This window comes from Orcinus orca, chromosome 19, assembly GCF_937001465.1.
Source record: "Orcinus orca chromosome 19, mOrcOrc1.1, whole genome shotgun sequence".
Lineage (NCBI taxonomy): Eukaryota > Metazoa > Chordata > Mammalia > Artiodactyla > Delphinidae > Orcinus > Orcinus orca.
Genome location: NC_064577.1, coordinates 12,466,328 through 12,482,500, shown reverse-complemented (window position 1 = coordinate 12,482,500; position 16,173 = coordinate 12,466,328). Strand labels below are relative to the sequence as shown.

The following is a 16,173-nucleotide window of genomic DNA, read 5'->3' as shown; positions in this document are numbered from 1 at the left end:
AGGGTGGCAGGAGGGAGATGCCAGATCAGCCCTGAGCACTCCTCACACACCTGAAAGGCCTGGGATGCCGACGGGAAAGGACGGGCTGTTCTCTGCTGCCCTCCCCCGCCGTCTGGCCAGGGACACCTGGGAAAGAAAAGGCAAAGAGCTGAACCCTTCGTTGAACTCCCCTCCACCAAAGTATCTGTGGGTAGGGCCTTAAGAAGGGATGGGCCCACAAATCACACGACTGGGCTATGGAACAAGATGGTTCAGCCCAGAGATGCTACGGGGGGGGTCGATTTCAGGGGCCGATCAGAACCCTCCTGGGAAGACTCTCCAGAACAGGAACCGACCTGAGGGAACACGGTAGCTGGCAACTGACCCCACCAGATCCTGCCAGGACTCTTGGCGGCCCCCACGTGAGAGCACGGCGAGTGTATTAAAAGCTTAGAAGCTCGCACAGTTTGGAAAGCCCATCCCCCACCTGACCTCGCCAGCCACTCATCTCAATGACGCCTCCTGCGTGGGTCTTCTTGGCCCCAGGAAATATTCCCTCGCCTGGGCACTACCCTGCGGTCTGGGGAGACTGTGGGCTATCGAAGTGTCGGTCACTCCAGAAGGATGGACAGACGCAGGGACGGAAAGAGGGGCTGGTGTTCCCAGAGAGATCTCAGGACTCATTAATTGTCCCCAACCAGGCAACTCTACCGCTAGTCTTCAAAGCTCTGCGCCGGGGGCTGGGTCCGAGGACGGCGGGCGGAGGCAGGAAGAGTCGAGACTCCGGACTACGGAGTGGCGCCAAGCCAGTTACCGTAGGGAGCGAGCACACGGGTGCTCGAGGCAGTCCTGGAGGGCTGCTCGGGGGCGAGGCCGAGACCACTCCCTCCCACTTCCCCGACGTTATTTCCTGGGAGGAGTCGGAGCTCGCGGCTCTGGAGCCGAGAGAGATTCCCAGACCCCAGCTCCAGAGTACTGTGCGTCGGGGCGGGTGGTCCCCGACCGCGTGCCAGGATCAGGCCGCAGTGAATCACAGTCCTAGGGCTGCAGAAAGCCTGGGACGACCTCTAAAGTCGTCCGCGGTCGTTACTGTACGTCGGCTCGTTGGTCTAGGGGTATGATTCTCGCTTCGGGTGCGAGAGGTCCCGGGTTCAAATCCCGGACGAGCCCGGCCTTCCAGTTTTGCGGAAACCAGAGCCCCAAGGCGGTTGTTACTTGGAACGGCGCTGAGGAGGCTGGGCTGGAAGGTGATCAGAGTGAACTGAGGGCTTGAAGGAGGTGTTCCGGGAGCTCTTTTGTTCTGAGTGGACACCCGGGTGGCAGGAAGAGGCTCGCAGCGCGCAGTCCTTCCCAGAGTTCCAGGAAGAGGGCAGGCACCTCTTGACATGGGCAAGACGCTCGCTGTCTGTTCCCCTCCTTCCTACTTGATGCTACTCCTCGGCCTCCAGAGCCTGGTTTCGGTTTGATTGATGTCGGTCAACTTATAGTAGTGGATGACAGTTAGTGAAACGGGTTGGGACCTATTTAGGGTTATGTCTGGGAGAGCCCCAGGACTGTCAGAATTCAGGTCTCTGCAGGCTTGGAGGCCGTCTGTCTCTCGGTCACTCCTGCTCGTTTTCGCCCTTCTGGGGACTCGCGCTCAGTTATGGTGTAGAACATGCATAGGTTTGGGTCAGCATTTCTTACTGGACGGAGAGACAGCATCCACAGGAACCTCATCATTGGCACGCCGCGCTCGGTGAAGATAGCAGATCAAGCATTTGGAGCAAGTAGTATTCGTCTCATTCCTCGTTAGTATAGTGGTGAGTATCCCCGCCTGTCACGCGGGAGACCGGGGTTCGATTCCCCGACGGGGAGGAGTGCTAAACCTTTTGCACTAAATCTTAACTTCGGAAGTACCCATCCCGGGCCCTAGGATGAAGATAAAAAGAAGACGGGAAGAAAAAGGAAAGCAGAAGAAGAGGGATCGTTTGTCCTGACTCTCCAGCTCACATTCTAAATTTCATATTTGTTTTATTTCAAGTAACTCGTATTTTAAATATGTGGCTAAATTAATTATTCTCTCCATTCAATAGGTTTATTAGCCATTATTCTCGCCGTTCAATAAGCATATTAGACGCGTTCATTGACGATAATTTAAAATATACAAGAAGGCAAACAGCAAAACACTGTCACACACGTAATTCGGGGGGGGGAAAAAAAGAAAACTTTATATCATTATGCGTTGGCCGGGAATCGAACCCGGGTCAACTGCTTGGAAGGCAGCTATGCTCACCACTATACCACCAACGCTTCGCTTCTGCTGCTATTTATTGAAGTTCCTAAATACTGAGTTAGGTCTACAGGGTCGTGGCTTGAGTGATAACGAGTCAGGGCCTAGGCGAGGAACGGACGAAAGCGACACCGACACAGAAGTAACGAGTGCAGTGTGCGAGGCACTCACGTGTGAGCGGCGCTTGGCTCCCGGCACCGCCATTGAGCTCCAGTCACCACGCGAGGGACTGTTTGATTATACCCAGTCTACAGACGAGGAAACAAAAGTCAAGAGAAGCCAAGTAGGGGAACAGCTGGGATTAAATCTAAGATTTATCCAGGGCGCCAGATCTGCACCAACACTTTATTAACCCCAAAAATAAATCTCAAATACATGAAGTAATTTCTCAGTTGAGTGAGCTCAGTGTGTACCGAGGTTAAAGAATTGGGCCTTAAACCAAGTGCGTCTAAACCCAATTTGTCCAGAGGAGGATGATTAATCCCTTAGTGCGCGCTCATCTAGCCCACTGGCGGCTCGGAGAACGGCTCTGACAAAGGGCCGGGCGGGGTCTGAGAATAAAACTCCGCCCCTTGATGCTGATGATGCATCTGTTCACGAGGTCCGTCGAACAGCGGTTTCGAGAAGGCCTCGTGGCGCAACGGTAGCGCGTCTGACTCCAGATCAGAAGGTTGCGTGTTCAAATCACGTCGGGGTCAAAGGGTTATTTTCGGGAGCTGGATAGTTTTGCAAGTGAGATTCTTTTTTGGGAAAGAAAGAAAAGAATCTTCTGTTATTATATGAAAAAAAAAAAAGGAACCTGAGTGTTTCTGGGATTTTTTTTCCCTAAAGTATCTGAGTTTTCTACTAAAATACAAATTTTGGAACTTTTATTTTCATCTTACTGTTTCCATCAAATCAGCCAATTAAATAATAATACCTTTAATCTCATAGATATTTTAGATATCGTAACACAGAAATTGTTCATAATCAGTCACCAATTCTTGTTCCGAAAATGTATTTTGGAGCAATAAATGTTCTTTATTGAAAAGAATGTAGCAATAATGAATAATTTTAAAGTAATAATGATAATTCATAATCCTCCTAAACCAGTGGTTTAATTTTTGGCAATTTAAATTCCACTTGCCAGGGGTGTCCATAATCTTGTAGTCCGGTATTTTCACTTATCATTGTAATAGGTATAGGATTCTATTATCTTTATAATTATAATTTTAATGAACATCTGACTTCAAGGACAATGCTGTAAGTTATTAAGAAATTCTTCTAAAGTTAGACATTCTGGTTGTCTGGTGGTTATCTGCATTTTTTTCTCATTATTTAAAGTGTTACCATGTACATCCTTTTTTTTTTTTTTTTTTTTGGCCTCTGCTGAATTTGGTCTATGACATGAATTCCTGAAACTCCAGTTTCAGGGTTAAAAGTTCCCCTTAGCTAAACAGCTAACTGCACTGCTTTTGTTACTTTTTCAACTAAAAGCGATTTTCTTTTTTTCTTTCGTTTCCTCTCTTTTTAAAAAACAATTATGTTTCCATTACCGTGTTCTTGTATTCAGTTCAATTTCTTTTTTTTTTTTTTATGGCTTTAATCATCTCTGATGTTCCCTCCATGCGGTAGAACATTGGGTATTAAATACAAATATTTTGTATTTAATTTGCGTTACATACAAATATTCTCCAGACTTCACTGCCGTCACTAGACGCCCAGAGCTATGTGTATTTTTGCCGCTTCTGGTATATTGAAAAAAAAAAAATAACGAAGAAATTTAAGCCATCCACTCCACAGGCCTTGTCTTTCCCAGTGGGGAATTTCTTCCTTGACATCTCTTTCCTTAACTAATAGCACCTTTGTTAGTGTCACAGGCTTGGGCTGCAGGAGAGGAATTTGAGCCGTCTCACCACAGCGCACAAAGCAGTCACCCACCCAGGCTAGAATCTGTGCCTCGCCTTCCCCTCCTCTCCCTAGTCCCAGGACCGCCTTCCACCAGAGTGGTCACTGTGTTACATGTGTCAAGACTGAGGCTGACAGTCTGCCAGCCTTTGTTGCAGAGGCCAAGTGTGCTCGATTTGAGAACCGCTGATGACTTAGCAAGGGGACAGCTCAGGAGCGTTGGTAACCTAACGCGGAAGGAGTGTGAAGCTGGCAGTCGGTAATCCTGCATCCCCTCCTCGGTGTCCACCCAGAACAGGGCCCCTTTAAGGAAATACAAAATAGTAATTTTCTCATTCTATCTTTCCTTATACATTAACAAAAATTTGATTCGAGTATAGTTGAGTTGCAATGTCATCTTAGTTTCTGCTGTACAGCAAAGTGAATCACTGATATACATATACATATATTCACTCTTTTTTAGATTCTTTTTCCATATAGGTCATTACAGAGTATTGAGTAGAGTTCCCTGCCCTATACAGTAGGTCCTTATTAGTTATCTGTTTTGTATATAGTATCGTGTATATGTCAATCCTCCTTTCCCCCAACCATGTTTGTTTTCTACGTCTGTAACTCTATTTCTGTTTTGTAAGTAAGTTCTTTTGTATCATTTCTTCTAGATTCCACATATAAGCAACATCATATGATATTTATTTATTGCTGCACTTTTTTTTTTCTTTTTTTTTTTTGGTCACGCTGCCCAGCTTTCAGGATCTCATTTCCCTGACCAGGGATTGAACCCAGTCCAGGCAGTGAAAGTGCCGAATCCTAACCACTGGACCACCAGGGAACTGGGAGACTTACTTTTAACTAGTCTGTGTAAATTTTATCATGTTCATGTATATGTAAAAACCAATACATCAACAGAATGGATAAATCTCACAAACATAATGTTGAATGAGAAAAGTCAGGTGCCAGAGAATATATACTGTGTGATCCCATTTGCATAAAGGTAAAAACAGGCAAAACCAGTATGTGGGTTAGAAGTCAGGACAGTGGTTACTCTTGGGACAGGGGGGGAGTGACTTGAAAAGAAGGCTGGGGGTCCTTCTGGGGTGCTGGTAATATTCTGTTTCTTGATCTGGGTGCTGGTTACCCAGAGGTGTTCAGTTTGTGAAAATTTGTCCAGCTGGACATTTTCCAGTATGTACACTTCAATAAAACATTTTACGATGCATCAGAAGTGTAGTGTAGAGGCTTCTTGTCCCGCCACATGGGCAGGGGCACTGTCCCTGCTGATCCAGTCCCTGAGGATGCACACATGGACCTGGAGGGGGCCTCAGGCCTCAATCTCAGTGGCAGGGATGTTTGGTCCAGGCCTGCGGTTTGTACCAAAGATGAACACTTGGGCTCTAATGGCCAAGAGCAAACCCCAGCGATGCTGTTTGACCTGGGAATGCTCGGGAGGAGTCTGGATGGAGGAGAGCAGCCAGGTCTTGATGCACCTACTCAGCTCATCAGCGTTGCCTCAGGTTTACCTTGAAGAGGACAACTTAGTGGGGAGACATGGGGAGTATTGGCTAGGCTCCTCCAACAAGGCCCTTCCAGAACCTTCTGAGTCTACTACTCCTCGTCTCTGGAAGGGGCTTATTGGCTGACGATGAGAATTCATGTCTTGAAATTTCTTTGTGGGGGAGGGGAGAGAGAGGAGAGGGGGAGGGGGGACTTCCCTGGTGGTCCAGTGGTTAAGGCTCCACGCTCCCAATTCAGGAGTCCCAGGTTCGATCCCAGGTCAGGGAAATAGATCCCCTCATGCATGCTACAACTAAGACCCAGCATAGACAAGTAAATAAATTTCTTTGGGGGCTATTCCATTATCAGAAATAAAAGGACTGACATGTGTGCCTCACACACATTACAGTATCCCAGCCATCCAGCCTGACCTTTGGAACACGCTACATTCTGACCCTTCCCAGTCACTGGAAAGTTCAGCTCTGGGAGTAGAATAGTGACAATTGCCCCTCAAGGACACCTCTCAATGTTCCTTGGCCAGTAGCCAGAATCCCCAATCTAACAGGAACTGGGAGGCAAAAGCAAAGCAAGAGGAAAGAAGAAAAGAGTTAGACCTGGAGGAATTTGCTCATTTCCACCTTTATAAACTTGGGGAATCCCTGCGGGAGAGTGGATGCTGAGCTTGCCTCGCCAAAGAGAACAGGCCACAGTTTTGGATGGGGCTGCACTGGAGGTAGATTGCTGGTACTCAGCGTGGCCCGCAGACTGGCGCCACTTCATGAACTGTTACTTTTATGTCCGAGATGAGTATAGAATTTGAAAGCTACGTATTTAAAAACTCTTACAGCATCTGTCAGAGTACTTTTATAAACGTTGGTTATAACCAAAAAAAAAAAAAAAAGCGAGCTTGTTATTTATTTTTTTTTTGCGGTACGCGGGCCTCTCACTGCTGGGGCCTCTCCCGTTGCGGAGCACAGGCTCCGGATGCGCAGGCTCAGCGGCTATGGCTCACGGTCCCAGCCGCTCCGCGGCATGTGGGATCTTCCCGGACCGGGGCACGAACCCGTGTACCCTGCATCGGCAGGCGGACTCTCAACCACTGCGCCACCAGGGAAGCCTGAGCTTGTTATTTTTATATTTTTTAGATTTCATTTTTCAAGGAACTCATTTTTATTGTATTTTATAAAAGTATCAATCTGTGATGGATTGGCAATAATTAAGGCTGGTTCTTCCCTATAGATCGTTTGAAGAGCACTGGGTAAATAACAGAGATTTTGTTCACTAACTGGAACAGGCAGCTGATAGTTGCCTAGCTGCTAGAACAGATAGGTTTTGTTTTGCTTTGTTTTTTTGTGAATAATACAAATCTCAATTTTATGCTGGCCCATCAACTATTCCTGAAAGGCCAAATGTCTTCCGACATAATGTGCAAGTGGGAATTTAAAGACTCCGGGGGACAGAGATACTGTGTGGGATCTAACAGGCATATCCCACCCATGCACTGTGTCCCTGACAGGCTCTAGAAAAGTCTCCCTTCACTAGATTATGAGGCATAAAGTATACTGCAAGCGACAGGATTTTTATAAAGATCTTCATTAGCTAGTCACTCTATGCCAAATATGTTGATAAAGGCACTGAAATTGAAATGGGCTCCTTGATCTTGGGAAGCAGGGTTGGGCTGACCCTGAGTGAAAACAGCACTGTACCTCCAGTGGCACATGCCTATTTCTACCACCACACCCCCAATCTGCTTTAACTGTAGGGGCTGGAAGAGATACTCACAGTTACCAGCCTCCTTTGCAGTACTCATGTGACACAGTTCTAGGCAAGGAGATATCTACTGGGAACTTTTTTTTAGGGAGGGCTGCTCCTTGGGGCTTGTGGGGATCTTACTTCCCTGACCAGGGATCAGACAGGGTCCCCTGACAGTGAAAGCACCGAGTCCTAACCACTGGGCCGCCAGGGAATTCCCATATTGGGAACTTTTAGAAAGGCTTCTGATTTTCCTGATAAAAGAGACAGAGACTGTTGGAATCCATCTTGCAATGGGAAAATGTTAAGAGAATCACGGAGAGGCCAATCCAGACCTCTAACATTGTTCAGTTCCTGAGCCAAACTATCTACTTTCTGATTTCTTGTTATGTAAGAGAAAATAGATGTCTACTGTTTATGCCAGTGTTAACTGAGTTTCCTGTTACTTGCAGCCAAAAGCATTGTGAACTGATCTAGAAACCCATTAGGACTTATTTCATTTACATCGGGGTGAATCATATGAAATTGGTATTTTCTGTAGGTCAGAATGATTGACTGTCAGTAGTTTTGCATCATTCAACCCAAATGACTACAAACACTCTAGGTCTGTAGATGTGTGTCAATTAGTATGCTATTAACAGCAAATAACAGAACTCTTAACTCAATGCATTAGAGAAGGAAACCTGTTGGGTCATGGAAGGAAATGGCTGAAATAGGCATCCAGACGTTCAACATTGTCATCAAGTTCTCGGGTTCTTCCCAGGCCTCTCTTCTGCCTTCTACAATGTCAGCTTCGTACTCAGCCTCCTCCCTGCAGGAGCACCCCCACCAGCAATGCAGGCTATGTGCTTTCTTGCCCAGTTCCAGCAGGAGAAAAGGAGCTTCTGTCCAGCATTCTGGGCAAGAATCCTAAAATTCCCACTAACTGACTCACTAAGGTCACATGCTTATCCCTGAACCAGTGACCATGATCCCAGAATAAAGGGTGTTGACTGGTGTAAATCAGACAGGGTCCACTCCTGGACCTGGGATGGGGTCAGCTTCCCTCTCAGACCCACAAAACTCTAGTTGCTTTCAGGAAGTGGGAATCGCTGGGAGAATGGATGCTGGCTAGATAACCACAAAGTCCTCTACAACGTGTCTCCATCAAGTTAGCGATTTGGGGCTGGCAGCAACAGAAACCAACAACACAGAATGGGGAGACAGGTGGTTCCCTAAAGCGAAGTTAGAGTCTTATTATTAGAAGAAAGATGAAGGGTGCTGGACAGGCAGTATTTACAAATATCCACTAGTTATTTCATAGAAGGTCCCAAAATCTATTTATTTAACCCAATAATGAAATTTGGCGTTGGAAAGAGCAGAGAAGGGAGTGCGGCAAGAAGGAGAAAAGTGAGAGTGGGTCCAAGCAATTTGGCCTCGGTTGGGGGACCTGCAGAGAAAGGTCCTCTGGTAGAAAATTCTTATTAGGAATATGAGTAAAAGACTCAAAGAACAAAATAATAATGACGTAAGAATAAACGCACATGGACTCCCCTGGTGGTGCAGTGGTTAAGCATCTGCCTGCCAATGAAGAGGACACAGGTTCGAGCCCTGGCCGGGGAAGATCCCACGTGCCCCGGAGCAACTAAGTCCATGCGCCATAACTACTGAGTCTGCGCTCTAGAGCCCACGAGTCACAACTACTGAAGCCGGTGCCTAGAGCCCGTGCTTCTCAACAAGAGAAGCCACCACAATGAGAAGGCTGCGCACCAGAAAGACCCGATGCAGCCAAAAAAACAACCCCCCCCAACATTGTAAATCAACTGTATTTCAATAAGGTATTTAAAACTTAAAATAATAATAATAATAATAATAATAATAATAATAATAATAATAATAATAATAGGGCTTCCCTGGTGGCGCAGTGGTTGAGAGTCCGCCTGCCGATACAGGGGACACGGGTTCGTTCCCCGGTCCGGGAAGATCCCACATGCCGCAGAACAGCTAGGCCCGTGAGCCATGGCCGCTGAGCTTGCGCAACGGGAGAGGCCACAACAGTGAGAGGCCGGCGTACCGAAAAAAATAAAATAAAAAAAAAAGAAACACACGTGCAAACGAACAAGCAATAAAACTTGAATAGAGAATCTGACTTAGTATATCAAAGGTAGCATTTAAATTCCCTTGGGAATGGTGCAGTTTGTTTAACAAATGATGCCGGCATAACTGGCTCTCTGACAAAAAACAAAGTTAAACCCTAGTTCATACAAGGATAAATTCCAGATATATCGATGACTTAAATTTTAAAAACAAAACAAAACAACAAAAAAAACCCATGAGACTATTTCGGGGGTCGAGGGAAACTTTCCTAAGCCGGAACCCGAACTGCTCCGGCGCTCGCATTCCACCTTTTCCATTGGGCCCCTAGGGCTACGTAATGGGACACCCATCCAATGAGGACTGGGCATGGGCGGCGCGGTCAGCCAATGGGGCCAGGGCGGGAGATTTGAAAGGACCTCTGCGTGGGCGCGGCCGGGAAGGTTCAGTTGTTTCCCAGCCGCCAGGGAGGTGGCTGTGCCGCCGGCTCCAGGTGAGCTGTCCTCCTTTCGGGGGCCTTGCGCCGGGAGAGGTCAGGTGATCCGGCAGGTCGGGGGGTCCGTTGGGCGGGCCCGCACGCACTCTGCCAGGCTGCTGGTTGCTCTAAAGTGGAGAGAGGGTCCTGGAAAGGGGTGAGGCCGGTAGCAGGGCTGGGGCAGCGAGGCGAGCTCCGGGATGCGCCCTGATGAGGCCAGCTTGTAAACCTGCTCCCTTTCACCAGCCCCAGACAAGCGCTTCCGGCTAGATCTGTCCGACCCCTCACTCTCTCTCTCCTTTTTTTCTGCTTCTCACGGCTCTGCTTCTCTTCTCTGCCCAGTTCCCTCCCCCTTCCCTTCTAAGGATGGCCCAGAAGGAGAACGCCTACCCCTGGCCCTACGGCAGGCAGACGGTAAGGGCTTTCCCACTTCCCCTCCCCTCACCCGCGTGGCGAGGTCCCGCTTGCAGATTTGAGGTCCTGCAGAGGGCGATCCTCTTACCACTTTCTTCCCGGCTTTGCACTAGTTTATGGGCCCCAGTCTGGTCACTTGTAGCCACATCCTATCAGGTGCTGCCAACTTGAGTTTGACCAGCCTGTGAGGACCTCTGCAGAGCTGAGCCTATTTGTCACATCCAGATGACATCTGGGACTGAGCAGGCAGGGTCTGGCCTTTTGGCCATGATTCCCAACCCTTGTCCTGAAAAAATAGGCTAGGCAGGAAATAGAAATAGACTCTGGAAGGATTTAGATACGTTTATAAGTTTAAAAGGTCCAGGACAAGTCTAAATTAAGAATTTAGAATTTATTTTAATGACTGGTGTGAAGTAAGCATTCAATGGCTTTATTTTCCAGTTGTCCCAACACCTTTCACTGAAGAGTCTACCCTCTCATTTGAAATGCTACCTTTGTTACATATATTAAATTCCCACATATATGTGGATCTATTTCTGCACTCTATTTTGTTCAACTTGCTTATTTGTAAATTCCATGCTAATATCACTGTTTGCAAACAGGTCTGTAGGGGCACTGAGGCTTTCTTCCTCTCTTGGCTAAAGAAGAAAGAAGGGGCCCTGCATGGGCTTTGCTCTCTGTTTGCGGGGCTTGAGTATCCTGGGGGGGGGGTCCGTATGTCCCCTTGTCCACCAGCTGCCTCCCTGGTGAATCTCTGAATGAGGCTGTCAATAGTGGAGGCTGAATGAGAAAACATTGTCATGCCCACACTGGTCACTCCTAAAAGAAAGGGGTGTATATTACTCAGAAGTTGAAAGTGAAAAGTGGTCCAGGGCCGTTAGAGTAGCCCTCAGTGTCCTAAAGCCTGTTGTGGCAAAGGGGTAAATACTGAGATTTGCTGAACACTCAAGGCCACAAGGACCTTATCTGAGACTTAACAGACTGAGCTTAGGGGACCATGAGAATACCGCTGTGCTAAAGCTCCTTGAATTTTGTGTGTTCATTACCCCAGCCTGTACTGCCCCCTGGGGTGGGGCACTGGGTAAAGGAGTGGTGTTATGGACAAGACTTTGAAGGTTGGACAGCCTTGGGCCTGAGAATGTGGAGTGGGCCAGGGCCAAAGAGGTGAGAGGTTAGGTGTGAGGGTAAGTCCCTGTCTTAGGCTGACTTAGGTTGTTTATTAATAACTCATTTTCTATGGGGCTCTGAGCAGAGTCTTCGGGCTGAGTAGCTAAATTGTGGTCTCAGTGTTCCTCTTTGAACTGGGGATTGGGTAGGTGGGTGGGTGGCTTTATAGCAAGTCCTGAAATGCTGCTTGTAGCACATTCCAACCCGGTCACTGGGATAAAGGCACTCTCAGAGCTCCCCCCTGGTCCTTCTCAGGCTCAGTCTGGCCTGAACACCCTGCCCCAGAGAGTCCTCCGGAAGGAGCCTGTCACCCCCTCTGCGCTTGTCCTCATGAGCCGCTCCAATGCCCAGCCCACAGGTAACTAGGACAAGGGGAGGGCATCGACCTGAGGGGACTAGGGTCTGGGAAAGGTGGATGGGGATGAAAATGTCAAAGGATGGCCTCAATTTCCCTGTTCTTTCCTTAGCTGCCCCTCTCCAGAAGGTGGTGGAGAACAACAGTCGGACCCCAAACTTCTCAATGTAAGCGCCCCAAGCCTTGGGGTGGCAAGAGAGGGGGAGGGACAGTGAACAGGTAGGAAATGGGGGAGGTAGAAGGTAAGGGCAGGAGGAGTAGGGAGGCAAGAAAGCCTGATCCATCCTCAGCTCCCCTGGAAGAGAAACAGGGCTGCGGGCAGGATGGGCTGAGGTGCAGGGAGAAGGCAAACGCCTCAGGGGACCGACTAACCGGTACTCAGCTGCCTACCACCCCCCACCCCCCCTCCAGCAGGCGTTCCTTCACAATCGACGACTTTGAGATTGGGCGTCCTCTGGGCAAAGGCAAGTTTGGAAATGTGTACTTGGCTCGGGAGAAGAAAAGCCATTTCATCGTGGCGCTCAAAGTCCTCTTCAAGTCTCAGATAGAGAAGGAGGGTGTGGAGCACCAGCTGCGCAGGGAGATCGAAATCCAGGCCCATCTGCAGTACGCGGCAGCGCCCTTCAAGCCACAGTACCCCTGGCGCCTCAACCCCCTGCTCCTCTTCCAATCCCACCACATCCGGACTGTCTTCTCTGCAGCTGTGGTCAGGCAGCCCCAAGGAGCTCTCAGTCCTGGCCAGGGCCTTGAACCCAGAGAGCTGCGTCCAGTTCCCCGTTAGCACCTCCAGCCTGGTGTCCCCTGCCTGGCCCAAGCCTGACCCAGTTTGCTGCAGTGGGACCTGTCATCTTTCCCATTTCCTTATGCCAGGATACAGCCTGATGCTTCCTCTGTCTCCTCTCCCAGGCATCCCAACATCTTGCGTCTCTACAACTATTTCTATGACCGGCGAAGGATCTACTTGATTCTGGAGTATGCCCCCCGGGGGGAGCTCTACAAGGAGCTGCAGAAAAGCCACACTTTCGACGAGCAGCGAACAGCCACGGTCGGGGCGGATGGGCACCTGGGGCACCGGCCAGGGGCTGGGGGCTGGGGGGACGCTGCTTGCAGCCCGAAGTCTATCCTTGTCTGACTGCCTGTCGTTGGCCCCCCAGATTATGGAGGAGCTGGCGGACGCTCTGATATACTGCCACGGGAAGAAAGTGATTCACAGAGACATAAAGCCGGAGAATCTGCTCTTGGGGCTCCAGGGAGAGCTGAAGATTGCTGACTTCGGCTGGTCTGTGCACGCCCCCTCCCTGAGGTATGGTGGGCCAGGAGGCCGGCCCTGGGGGTGAGGCTGGGGCATTCAAAGTAAAACCACTCCAGATCTTGTTACCCAGAGACATTTTGGGTGGTTCTTATGTAAATATACAGACACAGCGATATCTTTACAAAAATAGGAGACTCTCTGGGAATTCCCTGGCGGTCCAATGGTTAGGACTCCGCGCTGTCACTGTTTGGGCCCGGGGTTCAGTCCCTGGTTGGGGAACTAAGATCCTGCCAGCCACGCAGTGTGGCCAAAAAGAAAAAACCCAAAATAGGAGACTCAGTCTTGCCACCCAGGTTTCTCACTTGAAATATATTGGGACCTTCTTGCCATATCACTGAGAATACGCCCACGTCATTTTTAATGCCTTCATAATAGTGCACAGTAGAGATGTCACCTGATTAATGTAAGCAGGATGTGCTTGGTGGACATTTGAGATTTTTCTTTTAATTCTAAGGTGAACATTGCCCTCATATCTGATTATTTTAACATACAGCCCTCGGTGTGGAAACGCAGACGCAGTGTGTAAGCCCACCTCTGGGGCTTTAGCGTATGTCTTCGCCCCACTCCTACCCCAAAGGCTCCGTCAGAGCCTGGTTGGAACACTCCCCTGGCACATCCTGGGGTCTCTGGGCTCCCTGTCAAGCTTCAGGGAAAGGAGAGAAGGTCTGGACCTGGGATCCCTGCCCACTCGCCCCCACCTCCAGGAGGAAGACAATGTGTGGCACCCTGGACTACCTGCCCCCAGAGATGATTGAGGGGCGCACGCACAACGAGAAGGTGGATCTGTGGTGCATCGGAGTGCTCTGCTATGAGCTGCTTGTGGGGAACCCCCCCTTCGAGAGTGCTTCCCACAACGAGACGTATCGGCGCATCGTCAAGGTGGGAGGCTAGCCCCGGGTGTGTGGTTGGGGTCTGTGCTGGCCCAGGGGCCAGGGGCAGGGAGTGGGCATATCGTAGCTGTGGGGCTTACGTCACTCGCCAAATAAAATGGGCAGTGAGGGGAAAGCAGCCAGGATGAAAGCTGGGGTCCTCCTTCTCCTTTACCTTTGCAGGTGGACCTGAAGATCCCCCCTTCCATGCCTGCAGGAGCCCAGGACCTTATCTCCAAGCTGCTCAAGCATAACCCCTCAGAACGCCTGCCACTGGCTCAGGTCTCAGCCCACCCTTGGGTCCGGGCCCACTCCCGGAGGGTGCTGCCCCCCTCTGCCCTTCAGTCTGTCCCCTGAACTGTCCCTGTTATTTTCTCAGTTGTGTCTGTATGTCTGTATATGTGTAGTTAGGAGAAGCGGTCCCTGGCCTGTTCCCGCATCTGTCTTCTACCTCCTCTTTATCTAATAAAGTCTGAAGCTTTTTGTACTGATGAGTGTAGATGTTTACAGGCAGAAATTGCTGTGAAGGAAGCCGTCACCTGTGGGGAGGAGGCGGGGGAGTTGCCCATGCCGGGTGCCAGGACTGGCATTGCATCACTGCCCCTGGGAGCACCCTGCCCTCTCAGCTCTAACCCCCACCTGGTCAGCTCCACCCCACCCCCAAGTCTTTTCTTTCCCCTGCTCTGACTCCCAGACCTGGGGATGCTGGGGGCTTCAGCTCCACTCTGCTACGCCTGCACACCAGCCATCTCTGCCCGCCTTCTCTTACTACTTGCTCTTAGTTTACCTCTATTCTTTCTCTCTTCTGGTTCACTCCTGCCGACCCGGGAGCAACTGAACATTGTTGTACCCAGAAGTTGTTTGTTTTTCCGCTTTGATGAGGCTCTAGCACAGGAGTGAATAGAAGCAGTCATTGGCTCCTAACCTAAGGTTTAAGGTTTCACTGCTAGATGCATGATGCTTGCTGTAGATTTTTAATACATGTCCTTTATCAGGTTGAGGAAGGCCTGGTCACTTCCTAGTTTGCTAAGGGTTTGGGCGTTTGTTTCAGGGTCAGCCGCAACAGCATGCGGGATCTTAGTTCCACGACCAGGGATCGAACCCGCGCCCCCTGCAGTGGAAGCGTGGAGTCTGTTGGGGTTTTTCTGAATGAAAAATAGGTGTTGACTTTCACCTAATGCTTTTTCTGCATCTGTTGATTATTTGCTCTTTTAAGCCATGTGGTGAAGAACATCAATAAATGTTTTTATTTTCATCTCAGTTACTCATGCTATATTCAATTCCTAGGGTTGCTGTAACAAATTACCACAAACTCGGTGGTTTAAAACAGCAGAAATGTATTCTCTGACACTTCTGGAGGCCAGGAGTCCACAATCAAGTTGTCTGCAATGCCATGCTCCCCTCAAAGGCTCTAGGGGAAAGTCCTCCCTTGCCTCTTCCAGCTTCAGGTGACTCTGGGCACTTCGTGGCTTGTGGCTGCATCACTCCAGTCTCTTGCTTGTGTCTTCACACAGCCTTCCTGTCTCCTCTCTTTTCTCCTCTGTGTCTTATAAGAACCCTAGTCATTTGATTTATGGCTCACCCAGATAATCCAGGATAATATTGTCTCACGATCCTTAATTACATCTGCAAAGACCCTTTTTTCCAAAAAAACATCGCATTCATAGGTTCCAGAGGTTAAGACACAGACATATCTTTTTTGGGGCTACCATGCAACCCACTACATATGCCCATAGATTAAAACAACTGAACGATGTTATAAGGCTTAAAAAAAGCCCCAAAAAACCCTAGAGTCTGCCCATTTCTCTCTCCCCACAGACAGCCTATTCCAAATCCTTTTATGGGTTTGTTTTGTTTTTGGTGTTTACCATGTATTTCCAAATCACAGGCTTCTGTTGCTACTTCTTAAGTTTTCAGTTTTAGGCTCTATCTATTGTTTTCCTGCTACAAAATGTACAGGTTTCATTCTTTCACTCCACTGCCACCATACACATGTGCATTTTCTGTCCCTACATCCTTCTGATGTAGTTATATCAAAATTTTGGTTAGATTTATTCGTTTGACAATAGTTATTGAGTGCTTTCCACAGTCCAGGCACTGTTCTAGAGGCAGGGGAGTGAATAAATA

General features: G+C 48.9%; 1 protein-coding gene and 4 non-coding genes across 14 annotated transcripts; 4 read left to right on the top strand and 1 right to left on the bottom strand.

The window, feature by feature from the left end:
* Positions 1-1,077: 1,077 nt before the first annotated feature.
* Positions 1,078-1,149, top strand: TRNAP-CGG (transfer RNA proline (anticodon CGG)). The gene has a single exon. It is a non-coding gene; the product is annotated as a tRNA-Pro (tRNA).
* A 615-nt stretch (positions 1,150-1,764) lies between these two features.
* TRNAD-GUC (transfer RNA aspartic acid (anticodon GUC)) lies at positions 1,765-1,836 on the top strand. The gene has a single exon. It is a non-coding gene; the product is annotated as a tRNA-Asp (tRNA).
* A 363-nt stretch (positions 1,837-2,199) lies between these two features.
* TRNAG-UCC (transfer RNA glycine (anticodon UCC)) lies at positions 2,200-2,271 on the bottom strand. The gene has a single exon. It is a non-coding gene; the product is annotated as a tRNA-Gly (tRNA).
* Positions 2,272-2,877: 606 nt separating this feature from the next.
* Positions 2,878-2,949, top strand: TRNAW-CCA (transfer RNA tryptophan (anticodon CCA)). The gene has a single exon. It is a non-coding gene; the product is annotated as a tRNA-Trp (tRNA).
* A 6,859-nt stretch (positions 2,950-9,808) lies between these two features.
* Positions 9,809-15,301, top strand: AURKB (aurora kinase B). 10 transcript variants are annotated; one of them, XM_004266868.3, is made up of 9 exons: positions 9,866-9,947; positions 10,272-10,343; positions 11,766-11,868; positions 11,978-12,032; positions 12,280-12,471; positions 12,772-12,910; positions 13,020-13,168; positions 13,882-14,056; positions 14,230-15,301. In XM_004266868.3, the coding sequence occupies exons 2-9, from the start codon at positions 10,296-10,298 to the stop codon at positions 14,401-14,403; spliced, it is 1,035 nt and encodes a 344-aa protein (XP_004266916.1). In that variant the 5' UTR covers positions 9,866-9,947; positions 10,272-10,295; the 3' UTR covers positions 14,404-15,301. The 10 variants fall into 10 exon arrangements, with proteins under 10 accessions (XP_049557740.1, XP_049557739.1, XP_049557743.1 ...); XM_012531975.3 differs by having other exon boundaries at positions 9,885-9,947; positions 12,277-12,471; XM_049701783.1 differs by lacking the exon at positions 11,766-11,868 and having other exon boundaries at positions 9,809-9,947.
* The last annotated feature ends 872 nt before the right edge of the window (positions 15,302-16,173 follow it).